Raw genomic sequence first — 22,264 nt, forward strand, 5'->3', positions numbered from 1 at the left:
TCCTCCTCATTCTTTACTGAAATCAGAACATTGGTTAGTACTTGGAACTATGACACTAGTGAGAGTATGGAAACTTGGCTGACAGATGGACAGGACTGGCAGCTGAATGTCTGATGATTTTGATGTTTCAGGTGTGATAGAAAGGAATATAAAAGGGGTGGGGAGTTGCACATAACAGTAAAGCAGTATCTCATGGCTGTACTGAGGGAGGATGCATTAGAGCACTTGTGCAGTGAGGCAGAATGGGTAGAAGTCAGGAATAGGAAAAGTGAAATCAGCGGCCTGGGGGTATACAGCAGGCCTCCCAAAAGCCAGCAGGAGATAGAGGAGAGATTTTAGAAAGATGTAAAAACAGCAGGGTTGTTGTGGTGGGTGACTTTGACTTCCCCTATGTTGACTGGGACACTCTTTGTGCTAGGGGCTTGGATGGAGCAGAATTTGTAAGGACCGTTCAGGAGGGATTCTTGACACAGCATGTAATCAGTCTAACCAGGGAAGGGGTTATACTGGACCTGGTTTTGGGAAATGTGCCCGGCCAGGTGAGTGAAGTTTTAGTGGGGAAGCATTTCAGGAGTAGTGACCATAATATCATGAGTTTTAAGTTATTCATATATAGGGATAACAGCAGTCCTTGGGTGAGGGTGTTAAATTGGGAGAAATCAAACAACAATATTAGGATGAAACTGGAGAGTGTTGATTGGAGGCATCAGCTTAAGGGTAAGTCTACATCAGACATGTGGGAATATTTCAAACGGCCGTGACTAAGTATTCAGGAGCAGCACGTTCCTGTGGGAATGAAGGATAGATATGACAAGGTATGTGAACTGTGGATGACCAGGGATGTTGTGATCTTGCTCAGAAAGAAGAAGGAAGCATATGTAAGGTCTAGGAAGATGGGAACTGACAAACCCTTGAAGTGTGGAAGGAAAGTAGGAAAGAACTTAAATAAGGAATTAGAAGGGCTAAAGGGGTCATGAAAAGTCATTAGCAAACAGGATTAAGGAGAATCCCAAGGCTTTAATATACAAATGAAAAGCTAGAGGGTACCAAGGAAAGAGCTGGCCCACTCATGGACAAAGGAGGGAATTTATGTGTGGAGCCAGAAGAGGTAGGTGAGGTCTTAAATGAATATTTTGTGCTGGTATTCATCAAAGAGAAGGAATTGCTGGAGGATGATTTCAGAGAAGGAAGTATTAAATTTCTAAGCCAAGTTCCTATTAAAAATGAAGAGGTGTTGTGTGTCTTAAAAAGCATTAAGTTAGGTACGTCTCTAGGTCCTGATGGGATCTATCCCAGAATATTGTGGGAAACAAGAGAACAATTTGCTACAGCATTGACAGGCATCTTTGTATCCTGTTTGGCCAGAAGTAAGATTCCAGAGGGCTGGAGAATAACTAATGTTACCCAATGGTTTAAAAAGAGCACCAGGGATAATCCATGGAGTTACAGGCCTGTTAGCCTCACATCATTGGCAGGGAAATTATTGGAAAAGATTCTCAGGGTCAAGATCTATACGCATTTAGAAGCAGATGGACTGATTACAAATAAACAGCCTGGTTCTGTGTGAGGGAGATCATGCCTCACTAATTTAATCAAGTTTTTTGAGGAGGTGATGAAGATGATTGATGAGGGAAAAGTGGTTAATGTTGTTGACATGGATTTCAGTAAAGCCTTTGACAAGCTCACTCATGACTGACTTAGTCATAGGAGACAGAGGGGAGCAGTGGAAGGATGCTTTTTGGAATGGAAGGTTGTGACTGGTGGGGTTCCACAGGGATCAGTGTTGGGACCTCTGCTGCTCGTGATCTAAAAAAATTATTTGGAAGAAAATATAGCTGTTCTAATTAGTAAGTTTGAAGACAATACAAAGATTTGTGACAGAGAGATCTGGGTGTGTAGGTCCACAGATCACTGAAGGTGGTAGTGCAGGTAGATAAACTAGTAAAAATGGCCTTTGGCATGCTTGCCTTCATTGGAGGGGCAGTGAGTATAAGGATAAACAAGTTATGCTGCAGTTTTATAGAACTTTAGTTAGGCCATACTTGGAACATGCATACAGTTCTGGTAACCACACAACCAGAAGGATGTGGATACTTTGGAGAGTGTACAGAAAAGATTTACCAGGATGTTGCCTGGTATGAGGAGGTTTTAGCTATGAACAAAGGTCAGATAGCCTAAGTTTGTTTTCACTGGAATGCAGGAGGTAAGGGCGACCTGATAGAAGTTTATATGATTGCGAATGACCTGGATAAAGTGGAATGTGTGAGGCTTCTCCCCAGGTTGGAGGGGTCAATTACTAAGGGACACAGGTTCAAGATGTGAGGGAGGAAATTTAAAAGAGACATGTGAAGCAAGTTTTTCACATAAAGGGTGCTGAGTTCCTGGAACATGCTGCCAGAGGAGTTGTTGGAAGCAGACACAATAGCAGCATTCAAGAAGCACTTGGACGAATACATGAATAGGAAGGGAATAGAGAGATATGGATCTTATAAATGAAGACAGTTTCAATATGGAAGGGCAAAATGTGCTGGCGCAGGCTTGGAGGGCTGAAGGGCCTGGTCCTGTGCTGTGTTGTTTTTTGTTCCTAATTTGTGTTGGCAGTAAATTCTAATATTCTATTTACTATGTTCATGTCATCTCTACATGTCATGTCATCTCTACATGTCATGTCATCTCTACATACCATAACAAGGGTGTACTCCACTCAGGTACTTCATTTCAAACCTTGTGAATCCAAAATACGTCCATTAACACTTTGCTTCCTATCCACTAATCAACATTCTATTCAGCCATTGCATTACATCTCATAACATATGCTTGAATATTTTTCAATAAGCCTCTTATTCAACATATTATTGAAAGCCTGTCGAAAATTTATATAATACTTCTATTACTGCATTCCCTTTATCTCTATAATAGTAAACCTTTTCAAAAATCTCAAATAAATTTCTTAAACTTAATTTTCTATTAACAAATCTACACTGATGGCCATTGATTAATCCATGTTTCTTAAATGTTCACTAATTATATCTCGTTCTGAATTCTAAGCATTTCCCTACAAATTGAAGGAACAAAGTGCCCTATAATTACCCAGTTTATCCTTGAAAAGTAATATTACATTACGTACTCCAATATAGTTGCATAGGCTATATGTTTAAGGAGGAGTGTCCAGAACTTCTGTTATCTCTGTTCACTCCTTTCATCATGCTTGGGTTTGTGTCATTCACTGTTGGTATATCAATATCTTGATGTACAACTTGATTCCAGTAGCATTTCCACTTCCTTGTAGTTCTCAATTCTGGAGTTCTTTTATTTCCTTAAAAAGAGAGACCTGAATTGCATTTGAAATGATCTAACCAAAGCCCCTATATGTTTCAACTCTGCTCCGATCAGTAGCTACAATAATTCCTGATAGCCTGTCATTCACCTAGATCCGATACTTCTGTTGTTTAGTAAAATTGGTGTTTCTTAAGTCTTCAGACTTTAGCACTGCATCTATGTCATAGCAAGTACTTGTTCAATGCTGTGTAACTGTAAACTCTGCATTGGAGAATGGATCTTTAAATGTTGTCAAAATAATTTCATTTTAACTTAATTATTTTAGAAATATGAAAACTGTTTTCCAGCTTGCAAGAGCCAGGGTCTGATGGAATGTAGTAATGGTCGATGTATTCCAAGCATTTTCCACTGTGATGGTGAGAATGACTGTGAAGACTGGAGTGATGAACTGAACTGTTCCAAAACCCATGGTTTGTAGTCTATTTTAATTCAGTAGAATTATGAAATCTAAAATGCTCACGCCTTAAAAGTATGAATTTAATCACGCAGCAATCAATTCTAGTTGACAAACGAGGTATTTCCACAATAATATGTAATTAGTTTCAAAGCTAAGTAAAATTGATGAATAAATGAGTGATAAAATTTTAATATTTTTCGGAAGAGTAATTTTACTCATTTATTCAAATATAAATGTAAATTAATTTAATTCGATCAATTTAAATTTATTTTATTTTTCTTAGTGGTTCACAAGTATATTTGTATAAGATTTAATCTCTGGACTAACTAATAGTTAATGGTGCTAGTTGTACGATCATTCCTAAATAAACAAAATAGACTTTACCATGATGGTATTTCCAATATCTTTAAACAATGTTTTCTAGTTGCTTATGATTATGAAAACCTGATGTACTGAATTATAATATCAGGTACACAATCCTTTATCTGAAATCCTTGGGGCCAGTTGTTTCTCAGAATTGGGAAATTTTCAGATGTCGGAATGAATGACATTTTCACAGTGACATTTTTTTTAAAATTACCTAACAGCAGATGACTGTGTGAGTAGTGTGAGTGCTGAGACACGATTGAAGCCTGCCAGTGCTGGCCCACGGTGCCAAGTCATATCTGAGTGATGTGGTTCGAGTGGGTGTGGAGTTGGGTTCACACACCAAAATGACGCTCCACACTCCATGAGAAAGATTTTGGATTTTGGAGCTTTCGGGTTGTGGAATTTTGGATAAAGGATTATTTACCTGTATATGGCACTATTTGAAGTCTTAGGCAGAATCTACTGCTGCTGACCCTCCATGAGGTGGATTTCAAGATGGAGGAATGGGGTTATAATCTGCTGCTGTTCCCAATGCCTCAGATAAAGTCTGGACCAAGAAGGCTTGTGAGCTTTCTTCCCCGCTACCCACCTATTTCCACCCCACCAACACACACAATTGGGTTGGTAATTCAGAGATCCCGAGCAACTGGTGGAATTTGAGTTCTATTGATATCTGGAATTGAAAGATAGTTATCAATGATGGTGGCCATGTTAATTGTAATCAACCATATCAATTTCCCGATGAAGGGCTTTTGCTCGGAATGTCGATTTTCCTGCTCCTGTTCCTGACCAGCTGTACTTTTCCAGCACCACACTCTTGGTTCTAATCTCCAGCATGTGCAGTACTTACTTTTGCCTATTTGTTATCAACCGTCAACTGGTTCACCTTTTTGAAATGGAAGTTTGCCATTCTGACCTGGTTTAGCTTCAGACTCACAACAATATGCTAACATAAAAAAAAAGCTATGGATGCTGCAGATCAGAATTCTAAAACAAGTTTTTTCAACAATCACTGTTTTTGCTTGTAATATATCAATGACTTGCCTGAAAAAAGTGAATATACTATAACCATGTTTGCGGATGGCACAAACATTGATGGGAAGGCCAATGATAAGGATGGTACAAGGAGACCACTGAAGGATATAGACAGTTTAAGTGAGTGGGCAAAACCTTGGCAGATTGAGAAAAATGTGCAAAAGTGTGAGGTTGTGCACATTGGTAGAAAGAATACAAAAGCTGAATACTATTTAAATGGAGAAAGACTGCAGAAAGATGCCGCACAGAGGAATTTGGGAGTCCAAGTGCATAAATTACAAAAAGCTAGCATCCAAGTTCAGTGGGTAATAGGGACAATAAACAAAATTTTAGTCTTTCTTTCAAAGGGAATTGAGTTTCAAAAAATAGGGAAGTCTTGCTATAACTATTCAAGGCACTAGTCAGACCATAGTAAAAGTACTGTGATCAGTTTGGTCCCCTTATTTAAGGAAGATATATTTGCATTGGTGTCATTCCAGAGAAGGTTCCTTAACTAAATCCTGGGTATGGGGAGATTCTGTTATGAAGAGAGGTTGAGTTATTGAATTGGTGCTTATTGGAGAACTGTAGAGACTGGGTGGTTGAGCGTATTCAAGGCTATCGTAGACTTCTAATCAATAAGCAAATCAAGAGTTCTTGTGGGGATAGAAAAGCAAGTAAGTGGAATTGGGGATTATTAGATCAGCTTAGAATCATAGAAATTAGAGTTGATCATTTGGCCCTTTGCTAGTCTGCCATTCATTACAATCATCTTCTCAGGCCCCTGTCCCCATGTTCACCCCATACCTTTTGATCCCTTTAGCCATAAAAACTATATCTAACTCTTTCTTGCAAGCATTCAGTGTTTTGGCCTCAGCCGTTTTCTGTGGCAGAGAGTTTCATAGGCTCACCACTCTCTAGGTGAAGAAATTTCTCCTCATTCCAATCGCAAATGGCTTATTTCATATCTTTAGACTGCGACCCTCGCTTTTGGATTACCCAGTCATCGGGAACATCCTTCCTGCATTTACACTGTCAAGCCCTGTTTGAATTTTCTAGGTTTCAATGAGATCCTCCCTTATCCTTCTGAACTACAATTAATACATTCCTAACCAATCAGTCTCTCTTCTGACATCAAGGAGAGGCTGGATTGGTTAGGATATTGAATGATAAAGCATTCTCAATGGGCCAAATGGCTTACTAATGGCTCTCTGTCTTCTGGTCAATGTGGTCTTAATTGTCCCCTCAAATGGTTCAGCAAGTCACTCACTTCAAGCAAAGTTAGTGTTGAGCAACAACTGCTGGTCTTGCCAGCAATCCTCTCACCCCACTTAAGGACATCATCCTGCTGCCTCTGAGGCTCAGTTAGGGCTGGACGGAGTTCTCGGTATCTGGGGAGAGAGCAGCAAACAAACTCACGTATTGCCAACTTGTGGGATGTGCCTGTTCAAAAGATTGAGGGCCTGATTAGGGAGGGAAGATGGCTAGGAGTTGGCAACCTTCTTGCTGCAATCCCCATCCAGCTAATGTTTACCTTTCCTGAAGGATCCCACAAACTCAGCTGAAGATCCATGGATTAACAATAGCTTTCACTGGCAAAGACACCTGTCCAGACCACCCTCATTAAATTCTGTCCTTTATTGCCTACAAATTAGGGGGTGTTTAAAAAGTTAGAATTTATTTTGATTTTCTTCTTGTGTATTAAAAGTGAATGCCTGTGCAGGAGATAGAGCACTTCAATACTTTTTGTGAACCAAATGTCAGCTTCATATACTCCCAGGTTAGGCTGCTGACTGATACTTCATCAAAATGTTCTGTTTGCCAATAGAATTTTAGGCTATTCTACAGCACCATCTTAAACTGCCTGAACCTTAAAAAGCCACAGGGAAAATGGAGATCCTCTCCTGTGTCCATGAATATTGACGTGATTTGTTGACCAAACAGCATCTTACACTGTAGATGAGCTGGACGAATTTGACATCCTGATAAAGGGTATACAAGAATTTAATTTTGCGAAAGAGTAGCATTAAAAACAGCAATCATATGTTTTCTGTTTGCTCCAACAGATCAGAACTCTTGCAAGGAAGGGAATGTATCTTGTGCTGAAAATTCCTGTACAGACACCTGCAATGGCTCTAGTTGTGCAGTTCACGACAGTAGAACAAACTGCAGTGAGTTAGAGTTTGATCAAATTATTCCGAAAGATGCGTGGTCTGCCATGGCACACCACACAACTAAAGTTTATTTCCTTTTGACCACAAATATATGTAATATTTGCAATGGCAATCCATCATATTTGTGCATCACACAGTGTACAGAGGAACCTCGACTATCCGAATGAGATGGGCGGGCACTATTTTGTTTGAGTAATTGATTATTCGGTTAATTGGCTCAATTCCTTTCCTCTGGGGCTTGGAGTTTTCTGTTAAGTTCCCTCCCCATTCAGGAGACTAGGCAGTAGCACACCGCGCGAGAGCCCCCACTCCCCCCCAACCTGCTCCAACACTGCCCCGCTGCCCGCACCCCAAACCCGTCCAACACTGCCATCGTTCGCTCCCACCTCCCCCCCAACCCATCCAACACCAACCCGCTTCCCCTTGCCTGCCCTCAACCCTGTCCATCACCACTCTTCCCCCCTGCCCCCCCCACCACGTCTTTGATGGAATGTTTCTATCGGAACCTCGAGATCTCGTTCGGATAATCTGATTCCTCTGTAATAAGACACTCCAGACATGGTATCATGTTTAATTTTCATTATTAGTAGAGAGTTTGTCTAATATTTAACCTTCAGCCATTTTATCAAAACCAACTTTTTAAAACTCAAGTATCTTGCAAGAAAATCCATTTAAATGTTCTTCCCTCTTGCAGGTAAATGTGAGCCCATTACTCTTGAGCTCTGTATGAATCAGCCATACAACTTCACCATCTACCCTAACTACCTGAGTCACCGGGACCAGAAAGAGGCATCAATTAGCTGGGAATTTTCACTCTTTCCGAACCTTGTTCAGACGAATTGTTACAAGTACCTCATGTTTTTTGCGTGCAGCATCCTTGTACCAAAGTGTGACTATGAGACTAATCAACGGGTCCCACCTTGCAGGTAATGCAGACTGCCCTCCTTATTCAAAAGATTGGAAAGGATATGGAGAGCACTACTCCATTTTGTCGCAGACATTTTCAAAATGATCTAATGGAGTAGGTTGCAGTATTAATGCATCAAGTTTTGTTTTATCACAGATATAATCCAAGTCTGCTATATTCATAGTTCATGCAAAATTCTTGAGTGAATAAAACAATATGTGACATATATTGGTGCATTTGTCACTTATTGCATTAACAAAATTAATTTGCTTGATGCCAAAAGATTCCATTAAAATGCATTTCTACGTACCTTCAATTTTCTTCACCATCAATTATAGGACATTCCATGTAGATACTGAATTGGGAAACAACAGTGCTAGAGAATATGGGGTAAAGGATTTTATTATGCACCAGGCCAGACCCCTCAAAACCTTTCAAGAACGTAGCCCAGACCCTAACTCTGCTGTTGTTTTAAGCCAGTGTAAAGTCAGTATTCCAGGAGAGAATCAGCTGGTCCAAACTCTTAGTTTTAAACAAAACAGAATGTATTTACACAATTACTAAATGAAACACAAAGGACAGAAAACAGAATACTGAGTAACTTTTCCTATCTGAAAATCCAACAGGTCATCCCATTTCATGATTCTGTTCCAAAATACTTGCAACAATCCCTATAAACACCCTTTGGCACAAAACGTAAAATCAAACACAGGGTCTTACAGGATAGGGGTCAGAAGAGAAAACAAGCCTAAGCTTGCATCTGAATTCCAGCAATGTTTCCACACAACTGCTACGACAACAAAAAAACCAAACCAGAGAAAAGCTGAGCTGGGAGAAGTGGCCACTTCTCTTTCATTATACAAGTGTTTTTTTTAACTTGAAAGCCTTCTGCCTGAGGCAGTATCTGATATCGGTAAATAGATTGGCCCTAAAACCCATCCAAACTCAGACTTTTCGGAACCTGTGTCATTTACAACCTCTTTGAGAAAAACCAAGAACAACAAAACCTCGTTAAAGGATCAACATCATCACAAGTTGATTAATTAATTGATATTCCATCCAAATGATCTCTCGGTCAAGCTTTTATTGTGACAATACGTACAACTAATCGCAGGAAAAACTGCATGGCTGTTTGGTATTTATTATTTTTAATGGGAAATTTATTGCATATGCAATTAGTTGTCCTCTTATTTTATCATATTTTAATTATTATTTAATATTTTCATTCTTATGTTAAGATCCCTGTGTGAAGACTCCAAAAAACATTGTGAGACTGTACTGAGTATGGTTGGACTGCAGTGGCCAGAGGACACTGATTGCAAACAGTTCCCCAGAGAAACCTCTGACAATAGGACATGTCTGATGCCTGATGAGAATGTGGAAGGTTAGTATTAATTTTATAGGTTTTAAGAGTTATATTAAGTTGCAACTTTGGTACGGTTATGTCTTTTGTCTCAATTTTGATACCTTCCTGAGAGATATTTTCTTTCTTGAAGAAGCTGGCACTTACTGGGCCAAAGTTCCTTGGGTATCAGACAACCTCAATACCTCTTCCCAATGGCCATTGTTCATCTTTAAATTTAAACACTGAGATGTAAATGTTTGTTTTCACCCCATTGGCAGTAATCTGACTGAGTGAATCATTGTCCCTGTCTCCTCCTTCCCCTCTCCCAAAATAATCTTGTTTGAAGGTCACAAGAAATAGGAGCAGCAGATAGACATCTGCCAATAAGCATGTTACGCCATCCAGGAAGGTCCTGAATGATATGTTTGTAGCCTTAACTCCTCTTTCCATGCTGCCCCCAGAACTCTTTACTTTCCTATCAATGAAAAAGTTATGTGTACCCTCAACCTTGAGTATTTTCCATGACCCAGCCTCCACTGTAGTCTGTTGAAGAGAATGCCAAATATGAATTACTATACGAGGGCAAACATTTTCCTCATCTCGTCTTAACTGGAAAGTCTGTTAGTTTGAAACTGAGCCCTAGCTCTAGCTTCTCCTGTGAGAGGAAACATCCTCTCAGAGCTGTCACTGAGGTTCCCTCAGATTATTTTATATTTTTATAAAATCACCACTTATTTCTCTGAATTCCAATGAGTATAGACGCAACCTTTCATCATAATGAAACACTTACGTTTCAGAATCAGTCAAGTGAACCATTCTTGAACTCCTTCCAAATTAAATGTATCCTTCTTTAAGTAGGAAATCAGAAGTGTGCAAAGTACTCCAGTGTGGTTTCTTCAATACCCTGTACAAATGTTTGATGCAGAGTAATGCCGATAGTGTGGGTTCAATTCCCATATCGACTGAGCTCACCCTGAAGGTTTTGCCTTTTCAACATAACACCTTGCCCAAGGCATGGTAGCCCTCAGGCTAAACGCACCACCATTCAGTCTTCTCTAATGAGACAGCAGCCCTGTGGTTCTCTGGAACTATGACAACTTTAATCTTTGCTTACAGTTGTAATGAGATGTCCTGGCTTTTATATTGCATTCCCCCTGCAAATAAGATTCAACATTACATCACATGACTGACTACTTGGTGTAACTGTGTGATAGCTTTTTGTCATTCATGTGAAAGGACACACCAGGATGCTGAGTACCGCAGAATTCTGTGTGTTGCTCACTTTATTTTTGCTACCATGCACTTAGTCTCTCTATATTCTTTGTAGAATCCTCGTGTCCTCATCATTATTTGGTTTAATACCTACTTTTGTGTCATCAACAAATTTGGCTGCAATCTACTCAATTCCTTCATCCAAGTCATTGACTATCTGCCTCCTGTTAGTTATCTATTGAATTAAAGTCCTACCACCCCAAACAACTTCAGCATCATGGGGTCTTATTTCGTAGAGTAACCATTTTTAATGGTTAGACAACAAAATGCCTTTTGTGATGCCTAGGCCAGATAACACATAATCTGTTGTTGGGAAAATGTCTGTTTTTTATAAAGGATGTAATAGAAAAGCATTGAGTAACATGAAATATAATCAAGCAGAGTTAGCATGGCCTTATGAAGGGGAAACCAAGCCTGACAGAATTACTGAGGAGGAAACAACCAGGGTAGTTAATAGGGAAACAATAAATGTTAAGAGCATATGAGCCCATGGTGGTTGGGATTGTAAATTAAAGTCACTAAAATCCTACCATACCATAGGGCTGCTCTCCATTGTAGAGGGAGAACTGGTGGTAGCTCAAACTGAGGGGCACACCACCTCAGGTGAGGAGAGACATTGAGAAGAAGAGTCCTTAATGGTAACCTTAGCTGTTGTGGGATTTGAACGCATACTGTTTGCACCACACTTCATTACAAACCAACCATCCAGCCAACTGAACAACTGATTCCCAAATTAACTTGGAAAGAAGATTGGCTGACAAAGACAGAGTGAGATAAACTGACATTTTCAGGATGGCAACCTGTAACTAATGGAGTGTCCTGGGGATCAGTGGTGGAGCCATTATTATTTGTGATATATATTAATGACTTCAGATAATGAAAGTGAATTTATTATCATCATGTTTGAGGAGGATACAAATATAGTTGGCAAGGCAAGTAATGAGGATGACACAAGGAGTCTACAGAGGTGTGAGAATGTGCACTTTAGTAGGAAGAATAGGATAGTTTTATGTTATTTATAAGGAGAAAGACTGCAGAAAGCTACAGGACAAAGGAGTTTGAGGGTCCTTGTACATGAATCACAAAATGTTAGCGAATATTCGGGAACATAGTGCAAAAGTAGGACTGTCTTGCTGAGACTATACAAGGTACTGATCAGACCACAACAGGAATAGTGTGAACAGCTTTGGTCCCCTGATCTAAGCAAGATATCCTGCCATTGGAGTCATTACAGGGAATGTTCACTAGGTTGACCCTGGAAATGGAGGGACATTCTTATGAGGAGAGGTTGAGTAGGTTGTGCCTGTACTCACTGGAGTTTAGGAGAAAGAGAGGAGACCTTATTGAAATGTTTAAGACTTTTAGAGTCAATTCCAGCCTCAGGTGACTATCTGTGTGGAGTTTGAACATTTTCCCCATGTCTGTGTGGGTTTCCTCCAGGTACTCCCGTTCCTTCCAAAGCTGTGCAGATTAGGTGGATTGACCATGCTAAATTGCCTTGCAGTGTCTAGCGATGTGTAGGTTAATTGAATTAGGCATGCAAAATACAGGGATAGGGTAGGGGAGTGATTCTGGGTCAGATGCTCTTCGGAGAGTCCATGTGGACTTGTTGGGCTGAATAGCCTGTTTCCACACTGTAGGGATTCTAAAGAATTGGGCTAAGGCACCGAAAGGCAGTGTTGTTGTGATAGAAGTACATGAACATTCAATAGCCCTCTAAAGACAAATTCTAGACTTTGGATTGTTTATATGAATGACTTTGAATAACAATTATAAATGTATAGAGTTACATTCTGCAATAAGTTGTCATATTTAAATTTGAAGGAACTCTGGCCTCAACAGAAAGCAATCCCAATATCTTTTGTATTAAGGTGGTGTTGTTTCAGTGTAGGTAGCAGAAGGTCTTGATGTATTCAGTAAATATATCCAATGAATTGATTCAAATACTTTGTTGTAAATTAAATAATTAAATGAACTTCACTTGCAGTCTCAAACAAGCCTGCTGAAGGTGTCAATTTTGTTCCATATTGTGATTCATGATGAATGACTGCTCACAGTTTATACTTCCTTATTGAACTATTAATTCACAATATGATTAAATTCCCAATTATTTAATGTAATGAAAATGCTAAAATAATGATAGAAATAATGGGCCTGCCTGCATCTAAAGCCCACCATGTGTAACCATCCTCACCAGATGCAATGGAAGTGCACTGATGGAAAGATTTACTGTTTTATTCACAGAGTGCTCCCCAAGTCATTTCAAGTGTAAATCAGGGAGATGTGTCTTGGCATCAAAAAGGTGTGATCGACGACCAGACTGTGATGATTTTAGCGATGAGGAAGCATGTGGTATGTGTTGCTTGCATTCCTTCTGTGAAGATCCTACATTTTAATTTCCCAACAGACTACAGCAAGATTTCTACAAGGGCTGTATATAAAATATCATTTTTTTTATATTAAAAAATGTCTACTAAGAGCTGGGGTGCACATGCTACACATTCATCTCCAAGACCCAAGAATAAAATCCAGTCAAAACTGACAAGATCTCCACAGTAAGCAGTCCGTAAAGGTTTCCTGTGTGAATTTGAGTTTAACCAGTCTTAATCTTCTTGATTGTTCCACACATATACTATTGAAATGGAGCAGTCAAAGCATTTGCCAGATGTGTTGGTTGAGAAATTTGCCAATGTGATTTCTGTTATTTTCTCTCACAAGTCTATTTTTACTTCTCAATATACATGTTAAAGGTTCGTACAGTTCCACGTGCTACAAGATCAAACTTCTCAGCTACTAGCCATCTGCACACAATGTCCATTGCTCTCGATGTGGTCTCCTCTACATCAGGGAGACAGAACGTCAACTTGCATTGCGTTTCAGGGAACATATCTGGGTCACAACCCCACCGCCCTGTAGCTGACCACTTCAACTCCTCCTCCCACTCCACAAGGACATGCAAGTCCTGGGCCTTCTCCACCAAATCCATCTGATGCCTGGAGGAAGGATGCTTCATTTTCCACCTTGGGACCCTCCAATCACACCAATTCAAAGTTGACTTCACTAGTTTCCAAATCTCCCCTCCCTCACCTCATCCTAGATCCAACCCTCCAACTTGGCACTCACTACACTCTTGAACTGACCAACCTGTCCATCTTCTTTCCCACCAATCAGCTCAGCCTCCCCACCAATCTATCGCAATCACTCCCCACTTGCATCCAGCTATTACTTTCCCAACTACCTTCCCCTCAGCCCCACCACCACCCTCCTATTTATCTCTGAAACCCCTTCCCCGTCACATTCCTGATGAAGAGCTTATGCCCAAATTGTTGGCTCTCCTGCCACAGATACTGCCTGACCTGCTGTCCTTTTCCAGCACCACATTTTTTGACTCGGACTCGCCAACATTTGCAGTTCTCACTTTCTCTCTTGCTCACAAAGTAAATCAAGTGCTGAGATGGCTGCTTAAAAATGGCTGCCCTGATCAAATCATATTTTGCTGTATACTATGCAAAATCTTGAAAAGGTTTCTCACTGTCACTTGTGACACTGAAAGGTGCTCAGCTAGTCTATCTCCGACTGCCATCAAAGGGGAAGATATCTTAAAAATGTAAGCAACATGTGAAGCTTGCTGTCTCACACTACAACTCTGCAGTAAACATGAGTGGTACTCTCCACTAACAGAATGTCAAAAGGCATGTTGCCTACCACACTAATATATAATGTGATAAATGAGTCTCGTACCAGTGTGATGTCAGCTACGTGAAGCTTATGTCCTACAACTGGCAAACATTTTTCCAAAAACATGTCCCTTTAGGCGCCTGTTGCAGGCAGCATGCTGACCACACTGAACCAGTCTGTGCTCACAAACCTCACAAATCCACGTCCAACAATAGGAAGGCAACATTTCAAGCTGGCAACTTGTTTCAAATGGATTGTCACGAGAATCAGTGTTGGGGCCACAACTATTTGCAATCGATACTAATGAAAGTGAATGCACTTTTGCCAAGTTTGCAGATGACACCAAAATATGTGGAAAGGCAAGAAGTCAGAATAACACAAAGAGTCTGCAGAGAGATACAGACAGATGAAGTGAATGGGCGAAATCTTGGCAAATGGAATATAATGTAGGAAAACGTGATGTTTTGCTGACAGGAAGAATTGAAGAGCTGAATATCATTCAAATGGAGAAAAATCTGTAGCTTTCTGCAGCCTAGGAGTCTTGATGCATGAATCACATAAAAAAGCTAGCATTCAAGTTCAGCAGGTAATAGAGAAGGCAAGTGGAATTTTGGCTTTTATTTCAAAGGGGATGCAGTGTGAAAGTAGAGAATTTTCATTAAAATCATACTAGTCACCAGTTAATTGTGAACAGTTTTGCATCCCTTACTTAAGGAAAGATATGCTAGAATTGAAGGCAGTCCAGAAAGTGGTCACTAAGTTGATTCCAGTAAGGAAGGATTTTCTTATGAGGAGAGGTTGATTAAAACATACACGAGTCTTAGTGGAAAGATATTTTCCCCCTTGTGGGAGAGTCCAGGACCAGACAGCATAATTTCAGAATGATGGGTTGTATGCTTAAAATGGAATGAGGAGAAATTTCTTCTTTGAGGGTAATGAATCTGTGGAATTCTTTACTGCAGAGAGCTGTTGAAGCTGCGTCATTAAGTGTAATCAAGCCTGAGATAGATATTTAATCAGTGAGGTGATCAAGGGTTATGGGGCAATGCATGAAAGTGAAGGTGAGAATGATCAGATCAGCCACATGAATGCTGGAGCAGACTCGATGGGTTGAATGGCCAAATTCTGTTCCTGAATCTTATGGTCTTGTTAGATTGGATTCTGCTATTGGACAATATTTGCTAAATAATTTCAGATTAGTAATTGGGCTTGCAGTTTGATTCATTGTCACGTACTAGAAGCTACGCACATTCACACCCAAAACCCTGTTCTTTGTAGATGAAAAGGTTATGAAAGCTGCCAACCTCTATTGTATTTTTCATGATAACACTCTGACCAATCTGAGTCTATCTGCCTGGTTAGAGTTTAACCAGCTTCACATTGCTGCTGCAGCTCTAAGCCTACAATGGTCCAAGCAAATCAGCACTGCCTTCTCTTGCTATATAAATTGTTGTTCCCTTTCAAAGTTTAGTTTCTTGCATCCCAGTCTTAATGAGTGCAATATAAAAGCCTTCAATTTAGTGTTTTTAGTTCACAGTTGATATGGACCTGCAACACATGACTGCACAAAAGGGAGGTTTAAGGACAGCTAGGGCAGAACATAATGCACTCCCCCTCTGAGACTTTTGATAAAAGGTATATTCAATCAGGTGGGAAGGAGGCACGTTGAGATTGCACAGGCTTTCCACTCCCACCCTGATTAACAAGGGCAGTGGAATAGAACTCCTTCTACTTCTTGAATCCAACATCAGTATCAAGCACTCCCAGGTCAGCTACAACGCAACCAGATGCAAACTAAAAGGTGTGACGGTCTGTAGGCAGCCTTCCAGAATTACTCCCTATTGAGGGTTCTTACTCAGCAATTAATCCAAACCTAACTCCTCATCACTGATGCACTTGGACTCTGGGATTGTGGTCACTCATTCAAAGACAATGTCTGATCCACAACTGAACATTGGGAAGGATAAGAGTCACCCATCCACCTTGTTGCAGATTGGCTTTTCCATGACGGTAACACCATTACTGCCCTCTTGTCATTACCTACTTGTGGTCTGGGATGCAGCAAACATACTAGGCCTTAGGTAAGTGATGTACTAGCAGTAATGCCTACTTCTCCATTGGTGCTGCTATTTAGTAGAGCATCCAAACTGTACTTGACTGGTAGCTTTTGACTGGCAGGATATCGTCCCCTTGGTCCTTAATCCTGGCCAGGCTGGCTATTCAATTGAGTGGCACGTTCTGTGATGGACTCTCCAATAAAGAGCCAATGTGGCACCCTTGATGTCTAGGCAGCAGGTGAAAGACCCTTGTCACCTCCATTAATACTCCACCCCTAGTCCATAAAATGGAAAAATCTCACTGTGTTGGAGCCAAGTCTTCTCCTCTGAGATTAGACCTTGTTGGGACAGAGTGTAAGGACCTTTTAGTTTGCATCTGACCTGGAAGTGGTTGATACTGCCGTTGGATTCAAGAAATAGGAGGGTTTCTATCCCACTGACCTTGTTAAACACTTATCAAATCTATTCTCCACTTGACCTTTAGGAAAACTTTGTAAAGTTTGTTGTAAATGGGAATGTTTCTGTGAAGCAGATTTTAAATAGTTAATCTGTGTTGGACTGGTGTCATTAAACTGATAACTTGTCAGGTTGCTTGTGATAATGTAAGCATTATAACAATCAACAAACAAGTAGCTCCTAGTAACAATCAGTACATGAGGTTGTCTGCTTTTTACTGCGGGTAGATTACTGTGAGTGTGACGCAGAAAGCAGTCCGTTTTAGAAACTAGGTGAATCATTTGACACCATGGTTTTTTGCCGTAACATTCTCCACCATCCAGCATTTCAAGCAAATAGTTATAATTCTGATTTTTAATAAGTTATTATATGAACAATGGGAGACTGGAAAAGATCCACTTGTTCATTCGATCTGTTCCATGTCAGCCTTCAGTTGTTCAAGGGATATGGCATAACTGTCTGGGCCAGCATTAACTGCCTGTCCTTAAATGTCTTGGAGAAGGTGGTGGTGGTGATAGTGAGCTGACTTCTTGAACTGCCGCAGGTCCCCATGCTGTGTAGGGAAAACCACAGTGCAGATAGAGAAAGAGTTCCAGGATTTTGACCCAGCATCTGTAAAGGAACAGCGATACATTTTCAAGTCAGCATAGTGTGTGACTTGGAGGGGATTGCCCAAGTGGTGGTGTTCCTATGTAGTTGCTGCCTGTCCTTCTAGATGGGAAAGGTTGTTGATTGAAAGGTGTTGTTGAAGGAGTCTTGGTGACATCTAGCAGTGCATCTTGTAGGCAATGCACATTGCTTTTACTATGCATCAGTGATGAAGGACGTGAATATAAGTGACGGATGTAAGTTGATCAAGTGGGCTATATTCTCCTCATTGGTGTTGATCCTGAATATTGTTAGAGCTACATATATCCAAGCAAGTGAGGAATATTCCAACTGATGTGTGCCTTGTAGACCATAGGTGGACACTGGGGATACAGGACGTTTAGATTAGATTACCTACAGTATGGAAACAGGCCCTTCGTCCCAGCACCGCCCTCCTAACCTGCAATCCTCTTCCTGACCTCTCCGCCCCCACCCCACTCCGGCCTATCACCCTCACCTTGACCTCCTTCCACCTATCCCACCTCCATCGCCCCTCCCCCTAGTCCCTCCTCCATACCTTTTATCTTAGCCTGCTTGGCTCTCTCTCTCTTATTCCTGATGAAGGGCTTATGCTCGAAACGTCGAATTCTCTATTCCTGAGATGCTGCCTGGCCTGCTGTGCTTTGACCAGCAACACATATGCAGCTGTGATCTCCAGCATCTGCAGACCTCATTTTTTACTCGAAGATTTTAACCTACTGCGAATCCTCTTACAAGGATGCCTTCCTTGAAGAAGCTCTCTTCCTCCCTCTACAAGGATTTCAGTGAGTCCCTCTCTCACTGCACCCCCCAGGTCATCCAGTATTCTGTTTTTACTTGTTAGGATAGCAATGAGTCTCAATAAAGTATGGTATAGACTGTCCTAGGATTTAGGTTCATTGTATTGTTTGCACACTTTGACTTCAAGAAGGACTGCAGAATTCTTTATGATGAAACATTTGATTATTGCTGGACTGGAATAAACGTGGGCTGGTATCTCTGCTGTAGGTAAAAACAATGACTGCGTATGCTGGAAACCAGATTCTGGATCAGTGGTGCCCGAAACGTCGATTTCGCTGCACTTTGGATGCTGCCCAAACTGCTGTGCTCTTCCAGCACCACTAATCCAGAATCTGTAATCTCTGCTGTGACTAGCAGAGAGAAGTGAGCAACTATTGGAAATCAGTAGGAGGGTATGAAGAGATTCTATGATTTCATAGGTGTATCTATCAGACTACTTCATTGAGGTATCAGCCCAGGGTATTCATTTTGACATCTGAATAATTTGATCTTGGAAAACAAATTTTAAGTCATGTTTCTAAGATAAGAACAATAGGATTATTCAGTGAACATTTTTTGTGAATGATAACCAAATGTTTTATTTGTTACTTTGTTTATTAAATTTCCACAAAAACTGATAGCTAATCCAATGAACCCTCTTTGGATTTCTTGACTTCTTCTTTGTTCTCAGGTTGTAGTGAGAGAGGACTGTGGGAATGCGCCATTGACAAGACCTGTATCGACCATACAATGATCTGTGATGGCTTCCAGGATTGTGTTGACAAAGCAGATGAAAAGAATTGCTGTAAATTACTATTGGTGTTTTCAATTTTTTTTTGTTACCAAATTGAATGTTTTGCTTAGAGATGTCCTTTTTAATGTGTCTAGTGATGCGCTTTTAAAATCCTGCTTCTGTTCCAAATTTATCTCGCTAAACATACTGATTTTGCAAATATTAATATAGTTCTACAGCTACTCAATACACTGAGCATAATTGATATCCTGCATTGTGGTAAAGTGTTTCCCCCACAACAACACCATGGCATGGTGCTCTAGATCGCACAACAGATTTGAAACTATGTACACAAAACAAAATCAAAAGTTTCTATTATTTTAGCGTAGAGGCTATTCTTCTGGTGAGTATGAATTACTAGGCAGTTCCAACTGTGTGATGAAACCATAAATCATGAGGGACAAACAGAACTGTGACTTTGGTCTTTCTCAGGAGTGAATGGGCTTCCACAATTCGCCATTCAACATGTAGCGTCCGCTTACTACATTAGCATTATTTGAATTTCTTTCAAACGTTGTTCGTATTGAAGTTTTCACTGAATGGCATCCCCTTGATGTGATTTTAATAATTTAAAAAATATTTTCACAATATTCAAATATTTCATTCAAATATGGTTTTGAAAATATTTTTTCAGAACTTCAGATTACTTTTCTTAACAGAGAAAGCAATGTAGCACTTGCACATTGTAAGAGGTGAACAATTACAACCGTATACCTTGAAAGGAAAAGCTACTCTTCAGTAACTAATTGGAGTGCAAGATAGGATTGTTGATCTTTCACCCAGCTCAGTCACTAAACACATTACTCATGGGAATTGGTCAGGATATTTTACAGCAGGGTGTGACAACACATGTTCAAACATATGCTTACCTTTGTTTTCAAGCGGGTGTCTTAAAGTTTGTTTTGAATTAGAAGTTTAAAAACATTGTAAAAGTCAAAAGAGACTAAGTTGATTCAACCAGACACATGATATTTTTAAATTCAAACTTGAAATTGGTTATTTCCTTTGAGCTATACTGCAGGAATATTCGAATGAAGCAATACTCTCGGATGGATTGTCTGTGAGTTAGGTTTATTTTCTTCTAAAATTTGAGCAATTCTGTTCTGCCAAGAAATAGGACAGAATATTTTATGGAAAACTTTAAAGATATTTCTGATTCCTTTTGCCTTTTTTCATTCTAGCGTCTTGCAAAGGCAATGAGGTAGTCTGTGTTAACCATGCCTGTGTTCCCCGTCACGCTTGGTGTGATGGGAGGAACGATTGCCCTGATGGCTCAGATGAATGGAACTGTGGTGAGTCTTGCGAAGTAACCTTTTGTTGATTGGAACACACTTCCCTTACCTCATGGGCTAGACTCTAAGTTCATTTTGATTGATTTTGGACTGTTGGCTCTGCTATTGGTAATTTATTCAATTCTTTGATTATGAATGCTGCTGGTTGTTAACCTGGTACAGGCATAGCATTTATTTTGAAACTGTAACTATGAGATTCTGAATTTTTTCAACTCCCTGCCTTGTCAGTAGAACAGTAGACTAATTGTAGAATCCCTACAGTGTGGAAGCAGGTCATTTTGCCCATTGAGTCCACACCAACCCTCAAGCATCTCACCCAGACCCACACCCTACCCTTTCCCTGTAACCCTGCACTTCACATGACTAATCCACCTAACCTGCACATCTTTGGACAGTGGCGGGAAAGTGGAGCACCTGGAGGAAATCCGTATAGACATGGGGAGAATGTGCAAACTCCACACAGGCAGTTACCTGAGTTGTGTGAGGCAGCAGTGCTAACCCCTGAGCCACTGGGGCACAGTTATGCTACTCTTGCAGCTAGCTAGCTAGAAGGAAACATTCATTGCTGTAACAAAACATTGGTCTGCTCAGTGCTGCAACAACATCACAGCCCTGCTGAATCAAGTACTGAATTTCTTCAAGATACTGTTATGATCCCAGTTGATGTTACCACTGGACAAATTGGATAACAGTGAAATCTGGCTCGTTGGGTCATCTTTATTTAATGTGGTAGTCATTCAGTGGAAAATGGGCACATGAGGTGACAGATTTTCTTTAACAATAACATGGAAGTTCATTACACAAAAAAAACTCAAACCAAATCCATCTAAATATATAACACAGCTTGAAAGATTTTAAAACATTTGACAACTCTCTGGTCCCAACAAATTTAGCTCTGGCCACACCCACCTTGGCACAAATTGTAATGGGACTGGAAGAGTCTCTTAATATCTCTTAATTGGAGATTTGATGACTTAGAGTCAAAGAGTCATAGAGATGTACAGCATGGAAACAGACCCTTTGGTCCAACACATCCATGCTGACCAGATATACCAACCCAAGCTAGTCCCACCTGCCAGCACCCACCCATATCCCTCCAAACTCTTCCGATTCACATACCCATCCAAATGCCTCTTAAATGTTGCAATTGTACCAGCCTCCACCACTTCCTCTGGCAGCTCATTCCATACACGTACCACTCTCTGTGAAAAAGTTGCCCCGTAGGTCTCTTTTATATCTTTCCCCTCTCACCCTAAACCTATGCCCTCTAGTTCTGGATTCCCCGACCCCATGGAAAAGACTTTGCCTATTTACCCTATCCATGCTCCTCATAATTTTGTAAACCTCTATAAGGTCACCCCTCAGCCTCTGACGCTCCAGGGAAAACAGCCCCAACCTGTTCAGCCTCTCCCTGTAGCTCAAACCCTCCAACCCTGGCAACATCCTTGTAAATCTTTTCTGAACTCATTCAAGTTTCACAGCATCTTTCTGATAGGAAGGAGACCAGAATTGCACGTAATATTCCAACAGTGGCCTAACCAATGTCCCGTACAGCTGTAACATGACCTCCCAACTCCTGTACTCAATACTCTGACCAATAAAAGAAAGCATACCAAATGCCTTCTTCACCATCCTGCGACTCCACTTTCAAGGAGCTATGAACCTTCACTCCAAGGTCTCTTTGTTCAGCAACACACCCTAGTGTACATTAAGTGTATAAGTCCTGCTAAGATTTGCATTCCCAAAATGCAGCACCTCGCATTT

General features: G+C 40.5%; 1 protein-coding gene across 1 annotated transcript in view; it reads left to right on the top strand.

Moving 5' to 3' along the window:
• The window catches only part of corin (corin, serine peptidase), a 232,537-nt gene that overhangs the window by 177,771 nt on the left and 32,502 nt on the right, over positions 1–22,264 (top strand). Inside the window, exons 9-15 of the mRNA XM_060830982.1 lie at positions 3,627–3,749; positions 7,186–7,290; positions 7,988–8,219; positions 9,439–9,584; positions 13,062–13,169; positions 19,107–19,220; positions 20,390–20,500. Of these exons, the coding sequence (XP_060686965.1) occupies positions 3,627–3,749; positions 7,186–7,290; positions 7,988–8,219; positions 9,439–9,584; positions 13,062–13,169; positions 19,107–19,220; positions 20,390–20,500 (939 nt within the window). The remainder of the gene's footprint in view (positions 1–3,626; positions 3,750–7,185; positions 7,291–7,987; positions 8,220–9,438; positions 9,585–13,061; positions 13,170–19,106; positions 19,221–20,389; positions 20,501–22,264) is intronic.

This window comes from Hemiscyllium ocellatum, chromosome 1, assembly GCF_020745735.1.
Source record: "Hemiscyllium ocellatum isolate sHemOce1 chromosome 1, sHemOce1.pat.X.cur, whole genome shotgun sequence".
Classification (NCBI taxonomy): domain Eukaryota; kingdom Metazoa; phylum Chordata; class Chondrichthyes; order Orectolobiformes; family Hemiscylliidae; genus Hemiscyllium; species Hemiscyllium ocellatum.